We start from the raw sequence: 23,277 nt of genomic DNA, 5'->3' as shown, positions 1-23,277 counted from the left end.
TAAATTGATATTGTTCAATAAAAAATTAAATAAAAATAAAATCGATTTGAAAAAAAAAAAAAAAAAAATGCTATGGTTGAAAAAGTAATGAGACGTTTTATTTGGTCGTATTTTTACTTACCACAAGAACTTAAAGGGATAGTTCACCCAAAAATGTCTTTTATCATTTACTCACCCTCATGTCGTTCCAAATCAACAAAACTTTCGTTTATCTTCGGAACACAAATGAAAATATTTTGAAGAATATGGGTAGCCAAACAGTTGATGGACCCCATTGAATTCCATAGTATGGAGTGAAGTCAATGGAGCGCATCAACTGTTTGGTTGAAGAACTGACATTCTTCAAAATATCTTCTTTTGTGTCCAACAGACGAAAGAAATTTATACAGGTTTGGAACAACTTGAGGGCGAGTAAATGATGCAGAATTGTAATTTTTGGGTGAATTATCCCTTTAATCACCTCACACCATTAAACTAATGCAAACAACAACAACAAAAACCCCTCATTTATCATTTTCTCTAGCTTCTAGAATATTGTCGGTCCCTTGAATTGGTTTGTTCCTCTCTTGTAGGTCACGTTGGATAAAAGCGTCTTCTAAATAGGCCTACATGAATTTATGAATGTAGGCCTAAATGTACCTTTGTCTAAAGAGGTAAACAAACATGCAATCACAGACACACAAATAAGCATTTACATAAAATCGTTAGGCCAGCATAGTTTTAAAAGTGCTTTTAGTCGATGAAATCTGTCACTCTCTTCCGTATATTCACAAACTATGATTTGATATGAACGTCCTATAAAAACAGTTGTTTACTAAAAAATGAACAAGGTAGAAACATTATACCAAAATCCCCAGACTGTCCTTTAAGAACATCAATAGCGCCATCAAGTGACCATTCAAAGCACTGCTTGTGCATGAAACCTTACTGTAGCCTATCACTTAAAACCAGCACAAAAGTTATCCTAGAAAATACCAATGCAGCCCAGTTTAGTAGTAGTAGATTATTTATTGTAAATAACATATGATGAAATTTTCAGTGCATTGAATATAAATCAAGATTTCTATGCTGTTCCTTCGTTTACCAGATTAAAAAAAAAACTTAAAGGGATTGTTCACCCAAAAATGAAAATTTCTTCATCATTTACTCACCCTCAAGTTGTGCCAAACCTGCATAAACTTCTTTCTTTTGCTGAACACAAAAGAAGATATTTTGAAAAATATGGATAACCAAACAGTTGATGGACCCTACTGACTTCCATAGCATGGGAAAAAAAATAAAAAATACTAAAGAAGTCAATGGGGTCCATCAACTGTTTGGTTACCAAAAATTTTCAGAATATCTTCTTTCGTGTTCAGCAGAAGAAAGAAATTCATACAGGTTTGGAACATCTTGAGGGTGAGTAAATGATGACAGAATTTTTTATTTTTGGGTGAACTATCCTTTAAATGTGTTGCTTTCTAATGATGATTGAAATTTAATCATTTTGAAAATAAAACATGGCATAAATAATTAAATATGAAACAACAGTAATAGGCTAAATACGTACAAAATAATATATAAAAATAAAATATAATAATACAGTAGCCTATATTTAAAAAAAATAATAATTTCGCAGACTATTAAAAGATACTCTACACACAGACCTCCCAGGAAAATATCATGTAAACCGTGTCGAATCTGCGAATCGGCAGTACGTAGTGACTTTCACAGCATGTGTGCTGGACTAATCACTGTGATGAAGGACGCTTGCAGTATATGAAGATCGGCGAATGCGGAGTCACGCCTGAAAGCAAATCGCGTCCCCTTTTACTCACACGGCACTTCCTGATATAAGCTTGCGCCTCTGATTGTGTCATGCAACGGGGCATTGGCTCTCAAAACAAGCCAAACAAAGATCTTTCAGGCTGTCTTCCCCGTTTCTCCCAGAGTAGTTGAAGAAGCGACTTTTTCAGACAGGGTGTAACCTTGGCAAACAAAATGGACTACAGGGTGAGTGGGCATAATGTCAATTTGAAATCAGCTGTGCTTTAAAAATAGTATGTTCCACCTATCCAAACATGTTATGGTTATGTCACAATGAAAGCTTCGACTATAGAAAATAAGGATGTTTTGGTCCATCGTATTTTGTTACTTTGTTTTGCTAGTCGACACTGTTTCAATGTATCAGATTTAAAGGTGACTCTTTCATCTGATATAACATGTTTTCACGTTCACTGCTGGGCAATTAGGTGATTTTTATCATGTAGAAAGATTATTATCTATCTGAAGTGTTTTTTTAGAGAGCCTGGGGACAAATGTCGTAATGTTTATTATCATGTCGTATATCAAATATTCTGTAGCCTATGTCTTCTGTAGTGTGTAAAAGAAACGCATCATACTCAGTTTGAAGTGATATAGCTGAGAGCTGTTATAAAACAGTTTCTCCTTCATGTAGTTCTCTGTAATAACCACTTGTCTGTGTGCAACAACCAGGTGCAGAGAGGGAAATTTTGTGTTTCATTGTGTATGTGTTCATCAGAAGCCTTCCTGTGACAAGGCTTGAACCCAGAGGAAGAGCTATTCTTAACAAGACTGTGTACAATGGGAGCAGATCTGTTTTGACTGCAGTCCAGCAGCATCTGTTTTTGGTTAATCTGATGCTCATGCGATTCTCTGAGTGATTTAATGTTTGTGAATGAACATACAAATAAAATTATGTCGTCATATTGTCAGCCTTATGTCATTACAAACCTGTAGGACATTATTTCTTCTGTGGAACAAAAAAGGAGAAATTTGGAAGAATGACAGCCTCAGGCACCGACTTAACCTTCACTTTCATTGTTTTTTATATATATATATTATATATATATATATATTACTACTATGCAATGAGCAATAGTTAAAAAAAAATGGATATTATGCATGAATGGCAATGAATTTTCTGAATTTTCAGCATCGTTACTCGAATCTTCAGTGTCACATGATCCTCCAGAAATCATTCTAATATGCTGATTTTCCTCTCAAGAGACATTTCTTATTATTATCAATGTTGAAAATGGTTGTTTTGCTTAATGTTTTTTATGGAAACTGTAAAAGACACTTTTTTTCAGCATTCTTTGATCAATAGAAAGTTCAAAAGAACTACATTTATTTGACATAAATCTTTTGTACCCTTATAAATGTCTTTATTGTCACTTTTGATCAATGTAAAGCATCATTGCGGTCTTAATTTCTTTTTAAAAGAATGACCCCAAACATTTGAATGGTAGAGTGTATATGGGTGATTACAAAATTAAAAGCAATTGTATATTTATCTTTAGCCATTTTAATAAATTATTCAAATGAAACCCTTTTTTTCATGTAGGCCCAACTTGTATTTACTAAACACTTTATTATAGATATATTGTATTGAGTGCTATGAAAGATGGGCTAAGCTGCCATAGCACTTTCTTTTTGATCCTCTTTAAGATGTTGGAAAAAAGCTCTTTGACTCAACAGCGGACAAACAATCAAAGCTTGACGAAGAGGGTGTGATTGTCTGTTGTATACAATGTTGAAAGCAAGCGGTTAGGGGCTACAGCGAATTTTCTATAAACATATTGGTTTGAACTAAACATATCCAAGTGCTCCAGACATGTTCTTTTACCACAATTGTGTTATCTGTCATGTTCAGGAGATGTGTTGTATAACATAGCAGACGTGTACATCTCTTCATCTCTTTTGCAATGTGTTTCTGCTGGTTTTGCCTTTTGCCCATTTTACAAGATAACATAATCTCAGCATTTTATGGCACATTAGACACGGAGAAACTGTCTGTAGGTCTTGTTACATAAGACTGATGGTCACTGTCATTTTGCCAAGTAAGACATGTTCCTGAATCAACATATTTCATTGATCCTGCAACAAAAAATTTAGTTCTAACCCCTCTCCCTACACCTAAACCTAACCCTACCCATAAGCACTTTTTCTGGTTGTAAGCCTAAACTTGACATAAACTGTAAACTTGTCCTTTAAATCTGAATAGTTAATTGGGATGATGTTCCAGGATCAACAAAGATATTAATCCAGGAACATGTTGGTAAAATCACCTTCACCTACAGTAATACTGATAGGGATTTGGATCCTGAATGTGTGATGCACCTCAGTCCTGGTCAAAGTTTCAGTTGTTCACTCACATGACCTGTTTACCTGCTCCTCTGAATCCTCTCTACTTTGCAAACCCTGCTAAACCTGTCGGAAAGCTTGTTGTGGACTTGGAACTCCATTCAGGGGGTGTTGTTCAGCTCCTCTCTGATTTATTCATTATCTCCTTGAAAATGATTGAAAATGAATACTTTTTAATTTGTTAAATATAGTCTAATTAGGTGTCATTTGTGCTACATTCAAGATGATATATGGTTTTAATATAACTAGTGCTCTTTGTGTGCTCAAAATGCAAATTATAGCTTTTAGTCGGGCTTTTGAAGAAGTGAGATTCTCATTACTTGGAGTTGACATGCTCATGAATATGGTTGGATAAGACTTTGTTCATTTGACCTCCAGGTTTCCTGCGTGGTGTTATGGAGATGCTATTGATACACAATCTGTGCTGTTATCAAGCAAGACCACATTGTGCTGTAAAAAAATAGTGATTGTGAAATGCGCCCACCAGATATGATTTTTACTGCTTTTTAAATGACATAAACTAGCCATTTATAAATATAAACTTGAACTAGTATTTTTCTTTTTCTTTTTTTTTTTTTTTTTTCTTTTTTAAGGGAATGTTTTATTGCTCCCATATCCTTAGAAGCCCATTTTAAGTCTATGCTTTGGGTTTTGTGTGGCCAGTTTCTCATAATGAAGGTGTGGTCAGTAGGAACAATATCTGTGAAAGTAGTTATCTACTAAGCTTTCTATGATTCTTGTGGCTGAAGTTTGACATTCTCCTGCCACAGTTTGATTGTGTCATTAGTGAAGCCAAGCTCCCAGTTAAGTTGAGACAATTAAGTATGACTCAATCCTCTATAGTAAGTATTTAAGTATATTTTTAATAGTTTTGTTTTGTTTTTAATGTGCTACTTGCTGTTATAATGCTAATCTGGGAACTGATAGCCAGCATGTTTGTACTTTTTCAACTAGTATCTAACCTTTTTAAGAATTTAGCAAGTAGGTGGTTTATTGAGTCCTCTATCAATGTTTATTGATTGTTTTTATGTGGCTGAGGCTTGTAATTGCTGTAAGTAGGCAATTATTGGTCTCTGTATTGAGTTCATGATTCACATCTGCTTAAGCTTTGTAATTTTCCAGCTGTTTACTGAAATCAGATTAGGTTAATTTCTAGTCTCGTTGCCTTGATTGACTATAACATGTCTTCTTTTCTCATGCAGAGTGCCTTGGAGGTGTATAAGGAGATGGTGCTGCTGTACATAGAGGAGGCTCGGCGCTTTGTGAATTCTCAATGTGCTGGTCTAGAGCCATGGCAGATCATTGCAGCCACTTTGCTGTCCACACTCGGTGCCGTGTGGCTAAAGGGCTTCCTTTTTCAACAAGACAGTAAGTTTTATTTATCATTCATGTCTATGAACATCTGAATGCATCAGGCATATTAAATATGCTGTCAGGTTTACACTATTCAAATTCAAAATGTTTTTGAAAGAAGTGTCTTATGCTCAACAAGGCTGCATTTATTTGATCAAAAATAAAATGGTGATATTGTGAAATATTATTACAATTTAAAATAACTTTTCTTTTGTAATATATTTTAAAATGTAATTTATTCCTGTATTTATTTATTTTTTCAGAATTCTTGAATAGAAAGTTTAAAAGAACAGCATTTATTTGAAATGGAAGTCTTTTGTTGCATTATAAATCTTCACTGTCACTTTTGATCAATTTATGCATTCCTGCTGAATAAGTTTCAGTTAAGTTTACGTTTTTTTTTGTTTTTTTTTTATAACACAATTTTACTGACCTCAAACTTTTGAAATGGCAGTGTATACATGATCTTTATGGTAACGTTCTATGAGTCAATAAAGAAGAAAAAAACAATGAAATGCAATGAATTATTTTTGTTTTTATTTTTCAAATATTTTTCAAAAATGGTTAATAATAGTCAGTGCATATAATAGTTGATTTATCAAGTCTTTTCACAGTCATAGGCTACTGTGTTCTTTGTTACTGTGAAACAATCTGAAACATCATTATGTTACAAGCTAATTGAAAGTAAATAAACATGTCCCTTTTTGCTATTCATCAGTCAGGAAGTCTTAAAACAAAGTTGCTAAATGTCAAGGCCACTTGAACAATAACAAAATCTGTGGCACTTTTAAGCTTTATACGCTACTGTTGACCTAGACACCATTTCTTTGTTTTTTTAATTCACTGTGGCGTGTTATGGTTGAGTCACCATCCAGAAACAATGGTTTCACATGAGTTTAGGAAGAAAAACTAAATATTTACACCAAGGTCTCTCATTTGTTTAATTTTCCATGCCAAACTTTAGATGTCCTACATTACTGTTGAAAATAAGATATTGTTTGGAAATCTCAAGCATTCACAGGCTTGAATTTTGGAAAGCAACTCCGATTTGGAAAAAATGCCTCACTGTGTAGTCATTTCATGTAACATCTTCACCACAATTTGCTCATTGTTCATGTTTTCTAGGCCTGACGTCAAGAGCAAAGAAACAATTCTTTAAAATCATCAGAAAAATCCCATTTGTCGGAGCAACAGTAAGCATCTAGTGGTTTTATAGTTCCCTTTCTTCCTTCAGACTTCTCTTTCTGACTCACTGATTGATGATTAAGTCACCATTTCCATGCTGAAGTGGAAATAAAGCTTTTATCACACTTTCATAATATGATCTTGTGATTATACCAGGGTTTACCTTGGGTCATTAATCTGAATAGATTGCAATCTGTTCTTGACTCTTTTGTTCGATATTTATCGCAACTAACCAGCCTAACATTACAAAATACATTTATGTAAAATACTCTGTTTACACCTTGATTTGTTTTGTTGAAGATATTTTAAAATAATTGAAGTCATCCTGCAGCTCTTTTAGAAGTTAGCTGAAGCCCTCTAGTGGGCCCCGGCCCTCTGCTTACTTGAGAACCACTGCATCAGTAATTAATAGATCGTAATTCATTAATAGATCTCCTTTTCTACATGCAATTAGTGGAGGAAGTTACATAATATGAAAAATACAGCAGTTAATTGTTTATTTTCCCCTTAATTCCTCTGTCCCCTATATTTCTGGGTTTAATTTAATATTCAGAGGTTTGTTTAACACTTTTTTTTTTTTCCTCATCAGATTCAGAATCAGCTCAACAAAGCATTGGATGATATGTCAGTGAGTCTGTGCACACTGAAGGAAGGCATGAGCTACACCAAACTCCTGCCGGCACAAGGCCTCACCCAAAAACAGCTCCTTGACAAGATCAGGGAGTATGAGACACTGAGTGAGTCACCTTCAGCTTGTCCCAACTCTCATCTGTTATAATGATAGAGAGCCCAAAGGCTTTAAAGATAAATCAGAAATTCTTTAAGTGTCAGCCAGATGTTCTCAGACTGAATTTGCCCTATAGTAGGGTGGGTGCAGTTTCTTTGCAAGCAAGTTTATTTACTAGGGAATAATGCCACTGGTTTAGAAGTCAGTGTCCCACTGTTGTTCTGTCATCAATCTTTTTTCATATTTATGATTTCAGGCGAGGTAGACTGGGCGAAAGGCAAAGTGTCAGGTGCAGTCTACTGGGGGGATGAGAAACTCACAGATCTCCTGGTGAAGGTATAATGGCCTTTAAATTATTTAGATCAATAATTCCCAACAAGGGGTATATGTTCCAGGGGTAATTTTGATTTTGCTTTGTTAACCTGCAGAACTGGACAAAATAAATAAGTAAAAATGATTTTACAGATTTGTGTGGATCACATGCAGAATATTTGTGCTATCTGATGTGTCGGTTTCATCCAAAGTATTGATTTTGCTTTTAGTGACTTTGATAATAATAATAATAATAATAATAATATTATTATTATTATTATTATTATTATAATATTAATTATTACAAATAATAATGTAATTATTAAATGTGATAAATTGTATCCAGTATAATTATCTAATATAATTTAATATACATTACCGTTTAAAAGTTTGGGGTCGGTAAGATTTTTTTAAAAATTGTTTTTGAAAGAGGTCTCTTATGCTCACCAAAAATACAGTAAAAAACACAATATTGTGAAATATTATTACAATTTAAAATAATGGTTTTCTATTTGAAAATAGTTTAAAATGTAATTTATTTCTGTGATGGTAAAGCTGAATTTTCAGCAGACATTGATCCAGTCTTCAGATGTCACATGATCCTTCATAAATCATTCTAGTATCCTGATTTTCGTGCTTTGGATCATTATCAATGCTCAAAACTGTTGTGCTTCTTAATATTGTGTGGAAACCATGATTTTCTTTTCAAGATTCTTTGACAAATAGAAAGTTCAAAAGAACAGCATTTATTTGTAACTTTTAAATAATTTAATGTTACTGACCCCAAACAGCAGTGTAAGAGCTAAAGGGACATTTTTGGTTTGGTGTCAATGAAGTGCTCCTTGATGGGGTTGTAGTGATTAAATATGACAAACAAGGTTGGGAAACACTGGTTTAGATGTTCACTTTACTTCTGAATCCAGCAAAGGCTTTGTGAAACAAGAAATAAATCCTGGATTTTGTTTTATGTTCCTCTGATTTGCAGGTGTATGGTGATTTTGCCTGGTCTAACCCCCTCCACCCAGACCTGTTCCCTGGGGTTAGGAAGATGGAGGCAGAAGTGGTACGGATGGCGTGTGCTCTATTTAATGGAGGGCCAGACTCCTGTGGCACAGTGAGTTCTTCTCACTATCTTCCCTGTTGGAATAATGTGGTTGTATAAAGTTTTAAGAACCCATAATTGAAGTCAATTTTCCTTTGCTCACTCACTAAACTAATTTGTAAAAAGGGTTTGCTTACATATTAATATACAGTTGTTTGCATGTAAGAAAATAGCTAAATGTGGTAAATGTCTCCTTCACCAAAACTGTGGAATGCTATGAGGGTCTACATTCACACAGCAGCAGAATAAGGTTGTCAGTCCAGCATTTTTCATTACAAGACTCTTCACTGAAATTATTTGTTTTGTCTTCCTGTCATGAAAGGTTACTTCAGGTGGAACAGAAAGCATCCTGATGGCATGCAAGGCATACAGAGACATGGCTCATGAACGTGGCATCAAACACCCAGAGATGTATGTACATGTTTTGGTCTAGACAAAATATACAGCCTTTGCAGTCATAATACTCTCTTTTTGCTTTGGTCACCACTGGTTGTCAATCAACACCGTAAACAGTTTATTTTTCTTTTTACTGTTTGTAATTAGTGCACCTTTAAAGGCAGTTATTTTATTCAAACAAATTTTATTAAAGCGATTTTTATTGTTTTTGTCTATGCTGTAGCATTGCTCCAGTTAGCGTCCATGCAGCCTTCGACAAAGCTGCACATTACTTTGGGATGAAGCTCATTCACATACCTCTGGATAAGAAGACCATGAAAGTTGATGTGAAGGTACTGCTGTTTGGTTTGTTCAAAGTAATCCAGTACATTTCTAATGTTTTTGTGAATATTGATGTCCATCTAATTTTAATGACTACTTTTTTGACCATAGGCCATGAGGAGGGCCATCTCTAGAAACACAGCAATGCTGGTGTGTTCAGCTCCTCAGTTCCCTCATGGAATTATAGACCCTGTAGTAGATGTGGCGAAGGTAATAATGGCTTATTACAATGGACATGTCATCCAGTGCTTTTGTATCTGAAATATATTATGTAACTACTACTTCTTTTTTTTCTTGTTTTAGCTTGCCATAAAATATAACATCCCATTCCATGTGGATGCATGCTTGGGTGGGTTCCTGATAGTTTTTATGGAAAAAGCAGGTTTTAAACTTGATCCTTTTGATTTCCGGGTCAAAGGCGTGACCAGTATCTCGGCTGATACACATAAGGTGAGAACTTGATAGTGAGAGAAAGTAATAAATAAAAATACACTACCATTCAAAAGTTTGTGGTCGGTAAGATTTTTTTAAAGAAATTAATACTTTAATTCAGCAAGGATGCATTAAATTGATCAAAAATGGCATATAATGTTTTGAACTCCCTAATCAACATAGAATCTTTAAAAAAATTTCCACAAAAATATTAAGCAGCACAACTGTTTTCAACATTGATAGTGATAAGAAATGTTTTATGAGCACCAAATCAGCATATTAGAATAATTTCTGAAGGATCATGTGACACTGAAGACTGGAGTAATGATGCTGAAAATTCATCTTTGTCATCACAGGAATAAATTGCATACATATTGAAATAGAAAACCGTTATTTAAAATTGTAATAATATTTTACAGTACTACTGTTTCTACTGTATCTTTGATCAAATAAATGCAGCCTTTGTAAGCATATGAGAGTTTTATTTCAAAATCATTAAAGTCTTACCAAGCCCTAACTTTTGATTTGGTAGCGTAATTTAAAAAAAAAAAATGGTACATTTTATTGTTATTTTAATGAGTAAAACAATTATGCAATTGAACTACTCTCAACATTTATTGTGGAGTTTAAAAACAGAAAGGAAAAATCTCTCAACTAATATTTTTATTGTATTCTGTCCAAATGAAAACAGAATAAATGAAAATTACAGTAAAACTTTATTTACTTTATTTATTTAAATCATTGTGTCCCCACAGTATGGTTATGCTCCCAAAGGCTCCTCAGTGGTGCTCTACAGTGACAGGAAATACCGCCACTACCAGTACTTCGTAGCGCCAGATTGGCAGGGAGGAATTTACGCGTCTCCATCCATGGCTGGCTCTCGGCCTGGAGGCATAATTGCAGCCTGTTGGGCTACTATGATGCACATGGGTGAGAACGGATACGTTGAGGCCACCAAGAAAGTCATTGAGACAGCCCGCAAAATCAAAACAGGGTCAGTATAATGTCATTTGTTATATAACGCATAATTGTAAATGAGACACAGACAAGGTGTTGCTTTGAATGTATATCAACTGTGGAAAATGCATTTGCATGGCCAGTAACATTTAAATGCCAGAAAAGACACTGTGCGCAGAAACAACATCTAAATAAACTCTCTTCCCACAGAATCCGTAAAGTAGATGGGTTGTTTGTATTCGGGGATCCAGAGGTGTCTGTGGTGGCATTAGGTTCCGATGTTTTTGATATCTTTCGCTTATCTAATGCACTGACTTCAAAAGGCTGGAATCTCAACACTCTGCAGTTCCCATCTAGGTATGGTTAAAAAAATGTGTCCAATGTCAAGTTGTGATAATAATGTACTGCTGCCCCTGAAACAGAATGAAAGTTTGTCAGGTTATGAAAAATACACAAACACATACATCATCAAAATTAGTTTTGCCAGTGTATTATAGTTATGTAAAGGCATCAATGCAACAATTATGTAGTAAAAACAAAAATATACATTTATGCATTTCACCATATTAACTTTACATTTTAGGTACTTGTCAGAAAAGTTGTTACTTAGATCATTGTTCAAAGATCTTTTGTTGTTCCCTTTTAGCATTCATATTTGTGTCACAATGCTGCACACAAAGCCTGGTGTAGCTGAGCAGTTTGTCAGTGATGTGAAGAGAGAAGTAGCCATTATCATGAAGAATCCTAAAGAGAAGACCACAGGAATGGTGAGTTTCCTTTTCATTAGACATACCATTAATTTATTTCACTCATATTTGGCTTAAAGAAAAAGAAAAAAAGTCAATCTTACAACTTTGAGTTGATCTACACTGCGATCCAAATTATTATGCAAGAGACAAATCACTAAGATTTCTGTACAATAAACATTCAGATTTTATTTTTTCTAAGAAAATGTTTGTTTGTTTATTTATCCATGTCTTTTTAGATAACTGGTATCAATCTCAGACAAAATAATTTGCCAGGTCAATGGAAACCCTACTTAGAGGTTGTTCCACATTATTAAGCAAGTCATAGTTCTTCATGCAAAGGCATGAAAACAACTAATATTGTGTGAAACTGAATGGAGATTATCAAATTATCATAAGATTTGTGAGTGATTTAGAGCACAGCAGAACTCGGTCAGATAAAGGCTTATTGAGGAAAGTTCCTGTCAAAAAAATTAATTTTATTAAAAGGGCAGCTATAAAAAAGCCAGTGTTGAGCAGCAAACAGGTATTTGAAGCTGCTGGTGCCTCTGGAGTCTCAAGAAGCTCTCCATGCTGGCTGGCAGTTGTGTGTAAAGATGCATTTCAGCCCTCCAAACCAAACCTCAAAGAGAAACATTTACAGTGGGTGTAGAAATACATGAAGACTCATTTTTAAATAGTTTTATTCACTGACTAATGCTGTACTACAATGGATGGTCTAAATGGATGGATTTCTGGATGGTTGGTGAATGGCCACCATGTTCCAACAAGACTGTGACGTCAGCAAGGAGCTGGCGGGTGATGATTTGGGCTGGAATATTGGGAAGTGAGATGGAGGGTATTAAAATGACTTTTGCAAGATATGTGGAGTTCATAACTGGCCATTTTCAGCTATAGTAAAAAAAGGAGGATAGTGTACTATTACACTATGTACTATTGTACAATGCACTATGCACTATCCCATGCTGCAAAAAAACACCACGGCATTAAAACTGTTTGAAAATGTATTTCTACACCCACTGTAAATGTTTCTCTTTGAGGTTTGGTTAATGGTGTCTAAAATGCATCTTTACGCACAACTGCCAGCCTGCATGGTGAGGCTCTCAAGACTCCAGAGACACCAGCAGCTTCAAACACCTGTTTGCTGCTCAACACTGGCTTTTTTTTTTTAGTTGCCCTGTTAATAAATTTTTTTGACAGAAACTTTCATTAATAAGCCTTTATCTGACCGAAGTCTGCTGTGCTCTAAATCACTCACAAATCTTGATAATTTTATAATCTCCATTCAGTTTCACACAATATTAGTTGTTTTCATGCCTTTTGCACAACATTGCACCATTTAATGCTTTTCATCTTCAGAAAGATCTTTCTTCCTCCCCATATTGCATTAGGACTGTGACTTGCTTAATAATGTGGAACAACCTCTAAGTAGGGTTTCCATAGATCTGGCAAATTATTTTGTCTGAGATTGATACCAGTTGTCTAAAAAGACATGGATAAATAAACAAACAAACATTTTCTTAGAAAAACTAAAATCTGAATGTTTATTGTACTGAAATCTTACTGATATGTCAGTTGCATAATAATTTGGAACGCAGTGTACAATACTGTTTGAGTTTGTGGTCGGTAAGATTTTTGTAATGATTTTGAAAGAAAAGATTTTGAAAGTCTGCATACCAAGGGTGCAAAAATAGTCAAAATGGTAGTATTATGAAATATTAGAAGGATTTAAAGTAACCGTTTTCTACTTTTAATACATTTTAAAATGTAATTTATTTCTGTGATGGCAAAGCTGAATTTTCAGCAGCCATTACTTCCATCTTCATTGTCACGTGATACTATGATGATTTGGTGCTCAGGAAACATTTCTTATTATTATTAATGTTGAAAACAGTTGTGCTTCTCGATTTTTATTTTTTATTTTTTTGGTCAATTTAATGCATCCTTGCTGAATAAAAGTGTTAATTTCTTTCACAAAAAAAAAAAATAAATAAAAATCTTACTGACCCCAAACTTCTGAACAGTAATTTATATGCTGTTGCACTCCTAGATGTTGACCAAATTCACTTTTAACAGATATTTAAACTGATTTTTGTCCAATCAAAAGTACACAAACTACACGTTTTAAGTAATTTATACTTTATATACATTTTTCTGGCAAAATGTTCATTGTCCTTAAAGGAGATGGGTAACATCCTCTCTTTGCACTTCCAGTCCACTTCAGTCTACTTGTACATGTATAATCTAATCTAATAAACCGTAATGAAATTACACTTGTTAACTCTCCTCCTTTGTCGTAGGGAGCGATCTATGGCATGGCCCAGTCCATTCCTGACCGATCAATGGTGACCGAGGTCTCACAGGGCTTTTTGGACTGCCTGTATAGCACTGAGGTGCCCAAGATGCAGAACAAGCACCACAAAAACCATAAGAACCACATGAATGGGAACTCCAAAGTACACTGAGATTGACTTCCAGGGTCTCCACCCTTAGCTGGCTGAAGGGATGCTCACCGCAATCATCTAATCATTCATTTACTTCATTCAGTCATCTATTTACAACTAACTATTTTATGTATAAGCCATAGTCACCTGATATTTTGGGATTTGTGACTGAGGAGCAACAGTATCCTGTCTGTAAGACTATGGAGACAGCTGCACAAGTTTCTGTGTGAATCTGTGAAGGGTCTGGGACATCTCAGTCTAATTTTGGTGAGCAGTGAGTGCAGTTTTACTTGTTTCATTTCTTCAGTTTCTTATTTTTATGACCTGTGTGCACCACATGTATTTGATCACACTCCCACTGTTATTTTTGGAAGTGTTTTCTGACACTTAAACCTCAGGATACCAGGGAATAACATTGTCAACAATGATTTAACATCTGATGGTTATTGACAAACAGTTTAGACAGTTTCTGGTAATTAAATAATGCAGATTAGGATAAAATCCATAATATGATCAACATGGAAAAACCATAGTGTTAGTTTTTAAATTATTCCCAATAGAAACTTGAAAACATAACAGACCATTTTTTTTAGGATGGTAGGCCTGCTCAGGTGAACATATATTACAAATGTTCAGTTTTATTTATTTTAAATCCCCCATATCTAGTAAACCATTTGATATTCCAGTCGCAAAAATATAGAAGAAATATCTCACTGTTTTTAAATGACCTGATATCAGGGCAAAACTTAAATCCATTGACCACGTTCTGAAGTCAATATTACCTGGTTCAAATTCCCATCCATATGGGTTTTTAATGACCACATTTCACCCTATCTACCTCAAATCTATTTAAAATAATTGTAAACTTAATCATTGTTTCCCTTTTGTCTAAATCCTGAGAAATGTCACCTAAGTGGACATTTTGATCATCAGTCAATGCCATGCTCCAGGTTATGGTACTCTCTTTCATCGGGTTTCAGAGAGTCAAAGACCCAGCTCTCTTTCCAACTGATTCATGAGTGTTCCTTTGAGTTATATTTGTGTGTTGTTTTTGTTTGGTTTTTTTGTTCCAGCTTAACTCAACTGAATGACAGCTAAGCCCTGGAACAACAAGAAGGGAAATTAATTTGTGCATGAAGTCACTGAAATGAGGAAGTGATGACATGGTACCATGGAAACATCACACCAGTTCTTGTCAGCAATGTAATCCCATAAGCACTCATAACATTTGTGACCACTGTGTGTTTTTTATATTTTAAATCACTAATATAATATCTCATATTTCAATGTTTTTATTTTCAGTTCAGTAATTTCCATGTACTTTTTTAAACCTCTTTTTGGGGGCTTTGAATAGTAGGCAGGATAGTTTTTTTTTTTTTTTTTTCTATGATACCACTGTAGTACAGTGTAGTTTCAAGAACTGTAACATGCCTTAGGCTAAGACATAGATGTGGATTTTTGTCTTCAAAAAGTTACCCTTCTTGCCTAAGCATTTTAATGCCATTATGCAATAGTCTGTAATTACTGTAACTACTGAAACTGAGGCACCTTGTTCTGAATATTTGAAGCATTACATGACCTCTACGGTTATGGTTGTATGAAGCACAAAACTAACAGCATTCACCTAAATGCCTTTCACAGTCGTCAGGGTGTGTGCTATTAGATTAACAGTAGCTACATCAGCCTCAGGGACTAGGCCTTTACCACATCATGCAATCCATTTCAATTTTGTCCTGTAATGTTTTGTTGTTCCTATATAAATCAATAAACATGGTCCTAAAAAAATAGGAATAGGCTGGTTGCACAATATATTTACAGAATAACATGACTGATTGCACCAAGGGCACCAAATAACCCAGAACCACTGTCACAAGCCACTGTCCACTTCCCCCTTTTTTGAAATTTCATTGCGACTGACGTGTTTGACCAATGCAATCGCGTCTCTTTCAGTGTTCTAAAATGCTGCACAAGTTAAAAATTAAACTTTAACCCTAGAATGCATAAAGGGGGCCAATTTGACCCGTATTCATTTCCTATTGACCTGACACAATATTTTTGGATAAGTATATTTACTTTCTTCAAAAAAAAAAAAAAAATGCTATTTGCATTTATCTTCCAGAATCTGGCAGTAAGTTTTGGGAGTTCATTTTTAGTCCATGTCTGCAAAATGGACTTGGAGAACATTCTGGAAGATGAATTTTTCAAACAGTGGTACAAGAGGATGTGGTGCTTGACATTCAAGAGTCACTCTCAATATGTCTGTCTATTAAAAAACAGTCTTCATGTATTCTACAACACTTCAGCTTGTGATTCTTATTAAGTGGGGCCATTTTTTAGGATTCTTTAGCTAACCTAAGTCTCTGAGATCCTGACACCTTGCACTTCTGGAGACCCCAGCTTGGTTGCAGTTCTGGAAAATGGTGGCGCTGGAGACTAAAGGGTTCCTGATGGTTTCACACTTAATTGTTGACTTTAATTCTTAATTATTTTGCAGTAAATGTGTCTTTTTCTTCTCCACCTGTTTTTGTTTGACCCTGTTGACCCACTGAGCACTTCGCTGTCCAATGGTCATGCCTTAACTTTGCCATTTTTAGTACTGCATCCTCCTCATGTGCACTTAATAATTTTTGACTTTTCAGTCTGAGTTAAATCTCTTTTTTTTGGCTCATTTTGCCTGTAAAAGAAAACCTGCCTAATAATTATGCACACCTGAATATAAGGCATTTTTCATTTCCAGCCTTCATGAACAATTATAAATCGCTTATGAATGATTAAATACAAAATTCATAGTAATTATGAAGATTGATGTAGTTTGGAATTGGTAAAATGTGACTGAAAAATAAACATGATCAGAAAATCAACTTGCATAATAATTATGCATGCACTGTGCTTTAACAGTCGTGAAGATCTTCATCAAATGTAGAACCTACTCAGACAATATGCATTTTTAGTTGCAGTGGAGAAAGGCTACATACAGGAAGCATAACCAAAGTGCTTTTGACAGATGATACATTGATTTCACAATGCCCAAAAGTTGACAAACATTCAGTTTAATACAATTCATTGAGGCACTAATCATGTCATCATTGGATCAAATGCAAATAAAGGCACTGTACATTTAGTTTAAAAAAAGACATAGAACACAGTAATGTAATAGTGTTTCACCGGTCTCTTTAGTGTTCTTGCAATTCTCATCTCTGATCTGTTGTACTTTTATGTACTGTGAATGTGAAATGATTTAAAATATGAATTTTGTCTTGACTGTACTGTTAATACTTATTGGGAAAAGATCAAGTGTAACAGGCAGACAACACAGTCAAAACTGAAATGGTGATAACTGTGGTACATGAAGTTTTACAATATTTTTGATCCAGTTTTACAGGCTACACGGGTTGATTGACAAGCTGTCAAGCGATAGGATCCATTCAGAAGACAGAGGCTTGATCTATGAAGGTTGCGAGGGTGATGTCACGCTGTGAGAGTCCTCCACATTCATGAGTACTGAGGGTGATTTGAACCTACCAGAGAGAAAACAGGCAGACAGGACACAGTCAACATGAAATCAAAACTGGCCGCATTTATTTTCTTCATACACATTCCTGGTCTTATTAACAATTAATCAGTACATATTACAAAACATCATCATAATATTTTCTTATTAAAGCACTAATGCACTTAATTACAGCCAAGACCCCCAATCAACTATTAAAAATGCTACACTAATTATTAGCCTTATTATCCATTTACCTTATTATACACGTTAAACCATTCGGGATGATGATCCATTTTCTCAGCCTGTAGTGCTACTCTGGACATGAACCCAAAAGCCTAAAGTGAAAAGAGCATGTCATAGGGTAGGCTATGGGAGTTGTGTAGTATGTAACACTAAATAGTGGCACTTTTACATAGGTTATTACCTGGTTGAAGTCTTTGAAGAGGAACTCTTTGTAAATGGCATCTCTCCCCACCACCTCCACCCACTGAGCATTCCTCATCATGGGCAGGAGGTGCTCCCTCTCCTCCATAGAAAGAGTCTGAATCTTCCCAGCCTTAGTGTTTAAAACAGTTCTGGTTAGAAAATATGTTAAATTGTAGTTTGTAAGAATGAATGTTACAAAGCACGTCACATCTCTAAGTAAATTGTTTATATACACTCCTGGGCAAAAAATTGGCCAAGCCCAAAATGGCAAAACACTAAGTTTTTAACTTGTCTAAACCACAATTTATTGCTCAGGAAATTAGCAAAATATAAGCAAATGCACTACTTTTAAAAAAGCCACTGCCGTCTCAGAAAAACATCAAAGACAGAATGAAGTTTTTGGCAGATATGGGAAGTTGTGTGTGGAGTGATGAATCAGAGTGGTTGTCTTTGAAAATCTGCTGAGAAATATAATAATAATGCATCTCTACCACAGTGAAGCATGGAGGAAGAAGTGTCAGTGTGTGGGGAGCCTTTGTAAGACCAAGAGAGGGCTACTCTCAGAAAACAAAGGAAATTAACATTTGAACTCTCACTTGCAAAATTAGCATCCCCATCTGAGACTCGATCACACCTCAGTATTGTCTTAATCTACATTTCCTTTCCTTCACCCCCTCTTCCCCCATCTCTCCTGTCCGTGTTGAGATGACCTGAAATTCACCCAAAAATCTATATGGTTTAATGTGAACAATTATCTCATCACTATACATGTTTGGTATCACTTGAAATGTCTTGGCGCGACTGGTACAAAGGTCCCATCCCCACAGAGGTAAACCAAAAGGTTTTAAGAGTTTAGAGATACTTTGCTTTCTATGGTGGGTGTGCCCTTTTCACAGGGTCTTTCATGCAAATTAATAGTTAATAATTAATTCCCATTAACTCATGTCTCCTTTGGAGGAGGTTTCATCTTGGTCTGGTATTTAAGAAAATGCTGCAAAATGCTTCAGATCTATGGGGACCAAGTAATGTATTCTAGAATGAGCAAAGTGGGTAAGGTGTCTAGAATATTAGTGATCGCCTCTGTCTAATGACCAAGAATGACGAGTTTGTGAGTATGAGATCGTATACCTGGCCTGTGCGAGACTCAAAGCATTACAGGAGTCCAGATGAACGGCTGCAATTTCAATGAAGAGTTAAATAGAATAATCAAATGTGTAGCTAATCTATTATACAAATGACCAATAATAATAAATGCCGTTTGGGCGTTTAACTGCTGGTATTGGCGCTGCTTCACTGTTAAAAGTCATTTAATGCTTCACAATATTGCACAATAGCTAGCTTCCCACAAATGAAAAATGGTTATCTAAAGAGGACTGATCATATATTATTTTGCAACCAAAGAAGTGGTTATATATTGTGCTTATATTTTATCAAATACCTGCCTGGTAATATATAACACAAATTATTTATAAAAATTAAATAGTACTGTATTCAATTGTACATGTACATACTCGGATCATTATTTGTTAATAGTTTTGCAAACACACTCTTAAGCAACCATTTGAAGGGGATGTTTCATAAAAAAGCACTGTGATTGGTTGTTGTGAGCCCCATATGGAAACAATGATGACTTGCATTTTCAATTTTAAGAGCTTCCACCATGTGGTCAGGGCAATGAAATTCCTAAGCAACTTAACCCTTCCCCTTTCCCCTTGAAGTAAAGATCACATGAGCTTTAAACATGTCTGTTACCCCCCAAAAAAAGAATAAAAAGATACTATTATAATATATTGAATATGCATTTATAAAATAGTAACTAACTTGAAAATATAGGCTTTCTATATTTTCTCTATATGCTTATGTGATACATTTTATGGACTATTAATTGAATGAAAGGGAAATTAAGTTGTTTGTGTCCTCATTTTCTTTTGTACTATCCACACACTTTAGTCCCTGAAGGAACCATCAGTATATTGCGTCAGAGAGCCTGTGCAAACACATGTCAGTCACAATGAAGCTCAAACACAGATAAAGCAGACTGACATCAACAGGTCTCTTAGCAACAGTGTAATCTGCTGAACTAATGCTGCTGCACGAACAGACACGGCACGACAAAGACGAAGTAAAACCATGACAGTTCTATCAAATTAATATCAGACCTTAATAAGACCTTAATGATAACAACATGAACGATTTTATAAGGCAAAACACGAAATCTGCAAAAACCCATACTCGATTGTCTAAAAAAAAAAAAAAAAAAAACTTCGAATAATACGAAAATAAAACGTCAGATTTTAAAAATGACTTAATATAAAAATATCACGATACCTGTTCAGCCCATTCCAATATAACGTAATTGAAGCTTGTCGTTTGTGTGGCAATGTTATGCATTTATTTGCAAAGTTGAGAGATGCAAAGACTATAAAGTGGTTGTTAATCCACAAGCAATAAGAGTACAAAAAAATACAACTTTTTTTCTATGTTTTCTCTTACCATGTTGGAAGTGCTGTGCGTGTAGCGCTGATATGGTCTCGTGCAAGCAGCTGGATTTCAACCTGTGGCCAGAGCCCGAATTTACGACTCCTACTATGGTGAAGGGACGTCTTATGAATATTAACTAAGTTTCGTGTTGGACGCTTTTGAATAGTTGCCAGGTACGTCAGCACGCTCTATTTAATATTAATATAGGGGCCCTCTTGCTGCTGCCCTGACAGACGCCTGAACAAAATATAAGTGTGAAAACATAGAGAATATAATTAGACCATTAACAAATTATAACAGCAAAAATGTTCCAAACTTCATACAGACAAACCGGTTACAAACAATGGCTTATAACATCAAGCATCTGTCCGAGAAAAATGCGAGCCATTTTATTTGTCAATGTGCGCGTTTCATATTAATTGTAACGACTGCTGTTCATGCCTGAGAAGGTCTGAATTCGACACAACGGGAAATTATCCCTGTCAAGTTAAAGGATTCAACCAGGGTCACACACTTTCAGAAAATAACAACACAGTAAAACGGAATAATTAACATGACAGAGTACAAACTGTGAAGTATCATCCTCACACATGAAGATTTTAGCAGTGTTCTCCATTCTTTTTTATCTAGCAGTTACATAGGCCTACTATTCCTAGTCAATTAACCCTCATATCTTTGGGGAATCTTGTGGTGTCTTCTGGTAATAAAACTCCCAACACATCTCAAAGATCACTGTTATCACATGTACAGTGATCTTTGAGCTCTCTTTATTTTCATTTACACAAAACGAAGAAAAAAATACAGCAGATTTGGAATCAACAATGAATATAATCAAGATCTTGAATGTTTTCTTTTTTACTCTTCTCTCAGCAGGCATGTGTGAAAGACGTAATCAAGGTAGGTCAAAATTATGATACTCAAGTTGTTTAAAATGTGCATAGATAAAATAAGTGTATTGTATTTAGGATACTGCAATCTCAGCACCTCTGTCCTTTTCTTTAGTTTACATGCTGAAAATGGATCAGGCATTGCTAACATTCCATAATGAACTTCCGTACAACATTACTGTTTACTACACCTCAGATTACTGTTATAAGGTATTTCAAATTTGTTTTGTCTTGTGACTTATGAGTGTTTAAAGCATTTTCTGTACTGCCAGAAATATAAATAAATTTGTTCCACTGATAATATGAAGTTTTCAACCAGGTTGAGTTTTGTGACCAATATAAATCTTTATATAATTTCTCATACTAATCTGTAGTGCTTGAACTGTCAAAAATGGCTTATATTAAATAAATGTTCAATAACAGATATCTATATCTTCTACAGTGTCTTAATCAGCCCCTTGCCACAGTTGGGAATGGTCACAATATTTCTGTGGTGGTGAGCACACAATTCACACTGACTCTAAGAATCGCACCTGTAGATGGAAACAGCACTCGGTGCAGGTAGGAATCACCTTGAACTACACTTCAACTTGCTAATTATGGTGAATATATTATTTAACATCATCCTGAATAATGATTTTTTTCTTTAATTGAGAGGTCTTAAATAACTCTGTTATTTAAAAAATGGTACAGAAGGACCTTACATAAGAGATATATATATATATATATATATATATATATAGCCCTAATAGCAGCCAGTGAGACTATTTATGAGCATGTGTTTGAATATGGCCTGGCTTTAGTGCTGCTCTTTGGAGAATTCCTCACTGTGCATTGATCGCACTGCATTTTGGGGTTAACAAGCTGACACTGAAATAATGATGAAAAAGACCATTAAGACATCAAAGCTTGTGGTCCTCCCCCAGCTGGGATGTTGGAAGCAGGAAACCATAGTGATATTTACAAACAACCTGGGCCTCAAACAGTCTTCAAGTTTTGGGCCATTTTCAAATAGGTTGTCGAGGGTGTCTGATTTCATAAGACAAGTCACAGTATCTCTCCCACCCTATGGCTGAGGTCTAGTCCTGGGCTTCTTTAAGATCGATACCGAGGTCCCTTTCCAGACCGAGCAGTTATCGATTTACCTTCTCCCCCAAAGAACGTGCTGGCCACTATGTCATTCCCAGGCCGATCAATAAAGTCTTATAGTGCACATTTTGGGGGATGAAAAGGGTGAAATGGGTTCAAATGTTGCAGTTTTCACTGTTGCCCTCTAGATGGCCCCCTTCAGCCTCTTGTATGTTACTGTTTATGTTATAAATTTGCTTCATGCTGGTACAAAGAGGCATTTATATATACAATACAATCAGAAAATACTAAAATATTGGTGATAAAATATATAAATCAGCTTGATTTTAATTAATATAAAGTGAAAGTTGATTTTTGGACTACTTTAGATAAACGGTTACATGACAGGTTACTTACATCAGTCAGCAAACAATTTATGGTTAACAAGAAAACAACAAATTCATGAATCTGGAAATGATGGTGATGATGTGTAACAGAAAATGTAAATAACATTTAAAAACAGGAAAGCTTTTTAAACAAAACATAAAAAATTCAATAACCGTCATCATGACTATAAGGATGTGATGGATGGATCAGTGTTTTATTACATGTTGATGACATTATTTCTCCTCCCTAGTCTGAGTCAGACATTTGAGGAAGCTGGCCATTATTCTCTCTGGATGAGGCAGCCTGGCTTGCTAAATGATGTAACCTGTTCTCTCACTGTGGATAGGAGTCCGAATAATGCATACCTGCGTAAGTATACATACTTTGTAAGTAAAAACATTAAATAAGTCACCA

The 23,277-nt window shown here is 35.2% G+C and overlaps 3 protein-coding genes across 6 annotated transcripts in view; 2 read left to right on the top strand and 1 right to left on the bottom strand.

Annotated features, from left to right (window-relative positions):
* The first annotated feature begins 1,837 nt into the window (after window positions 1–1,837).
* Window positions 1,838–15,908, top strand: sgpl1 (sphingosine-1-phosphate lyase 1). Of its 2 annotated transcripts, XR_010895208.1 has the most exons (15): window positions 1,838–1,992; window positions 5,349–5,514; window positions 6,625–6,692; window positions 7,274–7,421; window positions 7,668–7,747; window positions 8,709–8,837; window positions 9,148–9,236; window positions 9,445–9,553; window positions 9,654–9,752; window positions 9,846–9,992; window positions 10,730–10,968; window positions 11,142–11,288; window positions 11,578–11,698; window positions 13,978–14,388; window positions 15,195–15,908. XR_010895208.1 is itself a non-coding variant. In XM_067386292.1 (14 exons), exons 1-14 carry the CDS (start codon window positions 1,981–1,983, stop codon window positions 14,140–14,142), a joined length of 1,719 nt encoding a protein of 572 aa, XP_067242393.1. In that variant the 5' UTR covers window positions 1,838–1,980; the 3' UTR covers window positions 14,143–15,908. The 2 variants fall into 2 exon arrangements, 1 of the variants encoding a protein (XP_067242393.1); XM_067386292.1 differs by having other exon boundaries at window positions 13,978–15,908.
* Window positions 15,909–16,050: 142 nt separating this feature from the next.
* pcbd1 (pterin-4 alpha-carbinolamine dehydratase/dimerization cofactor of hepatocyte nuclear factor 1 alpha) lies at window positions 16,051–20,673 on the bottom strand. 3 transcript variants are annotated; one of them, XM_067386295.1, is made up of 5 exons: window positions 20,534–20,644; window positions 18,637–18,750; window positions 18,039–18,170; window positions 17,869–17,949; window positions 16,051–17,639 (listed from the first exon to the last, which is right to left on the bottom strand). In XM_067386295.1, the coding sequence occupies exons 2-5, from the start codon at window positions 18,655–18,657 to the stop codon at window positions 17,547–17,549; spliced, it is 327 nt and encodes a 108-aa protein (XP_067242396.1). In that variant the 5' UTR covers window positions 18,658–18,750; window positions 20,534–20,644; the 3' UTR covers window positions 16,051–17,546. The 3 variants fall into 3 exon arrangements, with proteins under 3 accessions (XP_067242396.1, XP_067242397.1, XP_067242395.1); XM_067386296.1 differs by lacking the exon at window positions 18,637–18,750 and having other exon boundaries at window positions 20,534–20,673; XM_067386294.1 differs by lacking the exons at window positions 18,637–18,750; window positions 20,534–20,644 and adding an exon at window positions 20,369–20,523.
* A 587-nt stretch (window positions 20,674–21,260) lies between these two features.
* si:dkey-192p21.6 (uncharacterized protein LOC565246 homolog) overlaps window positions 21,261–23,277 on the top strand; it is a 36,159-nt gene continuing 34,142 nt past the window's right edge. The window contains exons 1-4 of the mRNA XM_067386291.1: window positions 21,261–21,418; window positions 21,524–21,618; window positions 21,851–21,969; window positions 23,114–23,232. Of these exons, the coding sequence (XP_067242392.1) occupies window positions 21,343–21,418; window positions 21,524–21,618; window positions 21,851–21,969; window positions 23,114–23,232 (409 nt within the window). The 5' untranslated portion in view covers window positions 21,261–21,342. The remainder of the gene's footprint in view (window positions 21,419–21,523; window positions 21,619–21,850; window positions 21,970–23,113; window positions 23,233–23,277) is intronic.

Source organism: Chanodichthys erythropterus, chromosome 5, assembly GCF_024489055.1.
Source record: "Chanodichthys erythropterus isolate Z2021 chromosome 5, ASM2448905v1, whole genome shotgun sequence".
NCBI classification, from domain to species: Eukaryota; Metazoa; Chordata; class Actinopteri; order Cypriniformes; family Xenocyprididae; genus Chanodichthys; species Chanodichthys erythropterus.
This window is presented reverse-complemented; position numbering and strand designations above follow the sequence as displayed.

Excerpts from the sequence above, each read along its gene's own strand:
- sgpl1 (XM_067386292.1), top strand. Across the intron at positions 9,237-9,444 it reads GGCATCAAACACCCAGAGAT|CATTGCTCCAGTTAGCGTCC; the intron begins GTATGTACATGT and ends TCTATGCTGTAG. Across the intron at positions 10,969-11,141 it reads GCCCGCAAAATCAAAACAGG|AATCCGTAAAGTAGATGGGT; the intron begins GTCAGTATAATG and ends CTCTTCCCACAG.
- pcbd1 (XM_067386294.1), bottom strand. The coding sequence starts at position 20,431 with ATGCATAACATTGCCACACAAACGACAAGCTTCAATTACGTTATATTG. Across the intron at positions 18,171-20,368 it reads TATTGGAATGGGCTGAACAG|GCTGGGAAGATTCAGACTCT; the intron begins GTATCGTGATAT and ends TTAAACACTAAG. Across the intron at positions 17,950-18,038 it reads TCTTCAAAGACTTCAACCAG|GCTTTTGGGTTCATGTCCAG; the intron begins GTAATAACCTAT and ends TTTTCACTTTAG.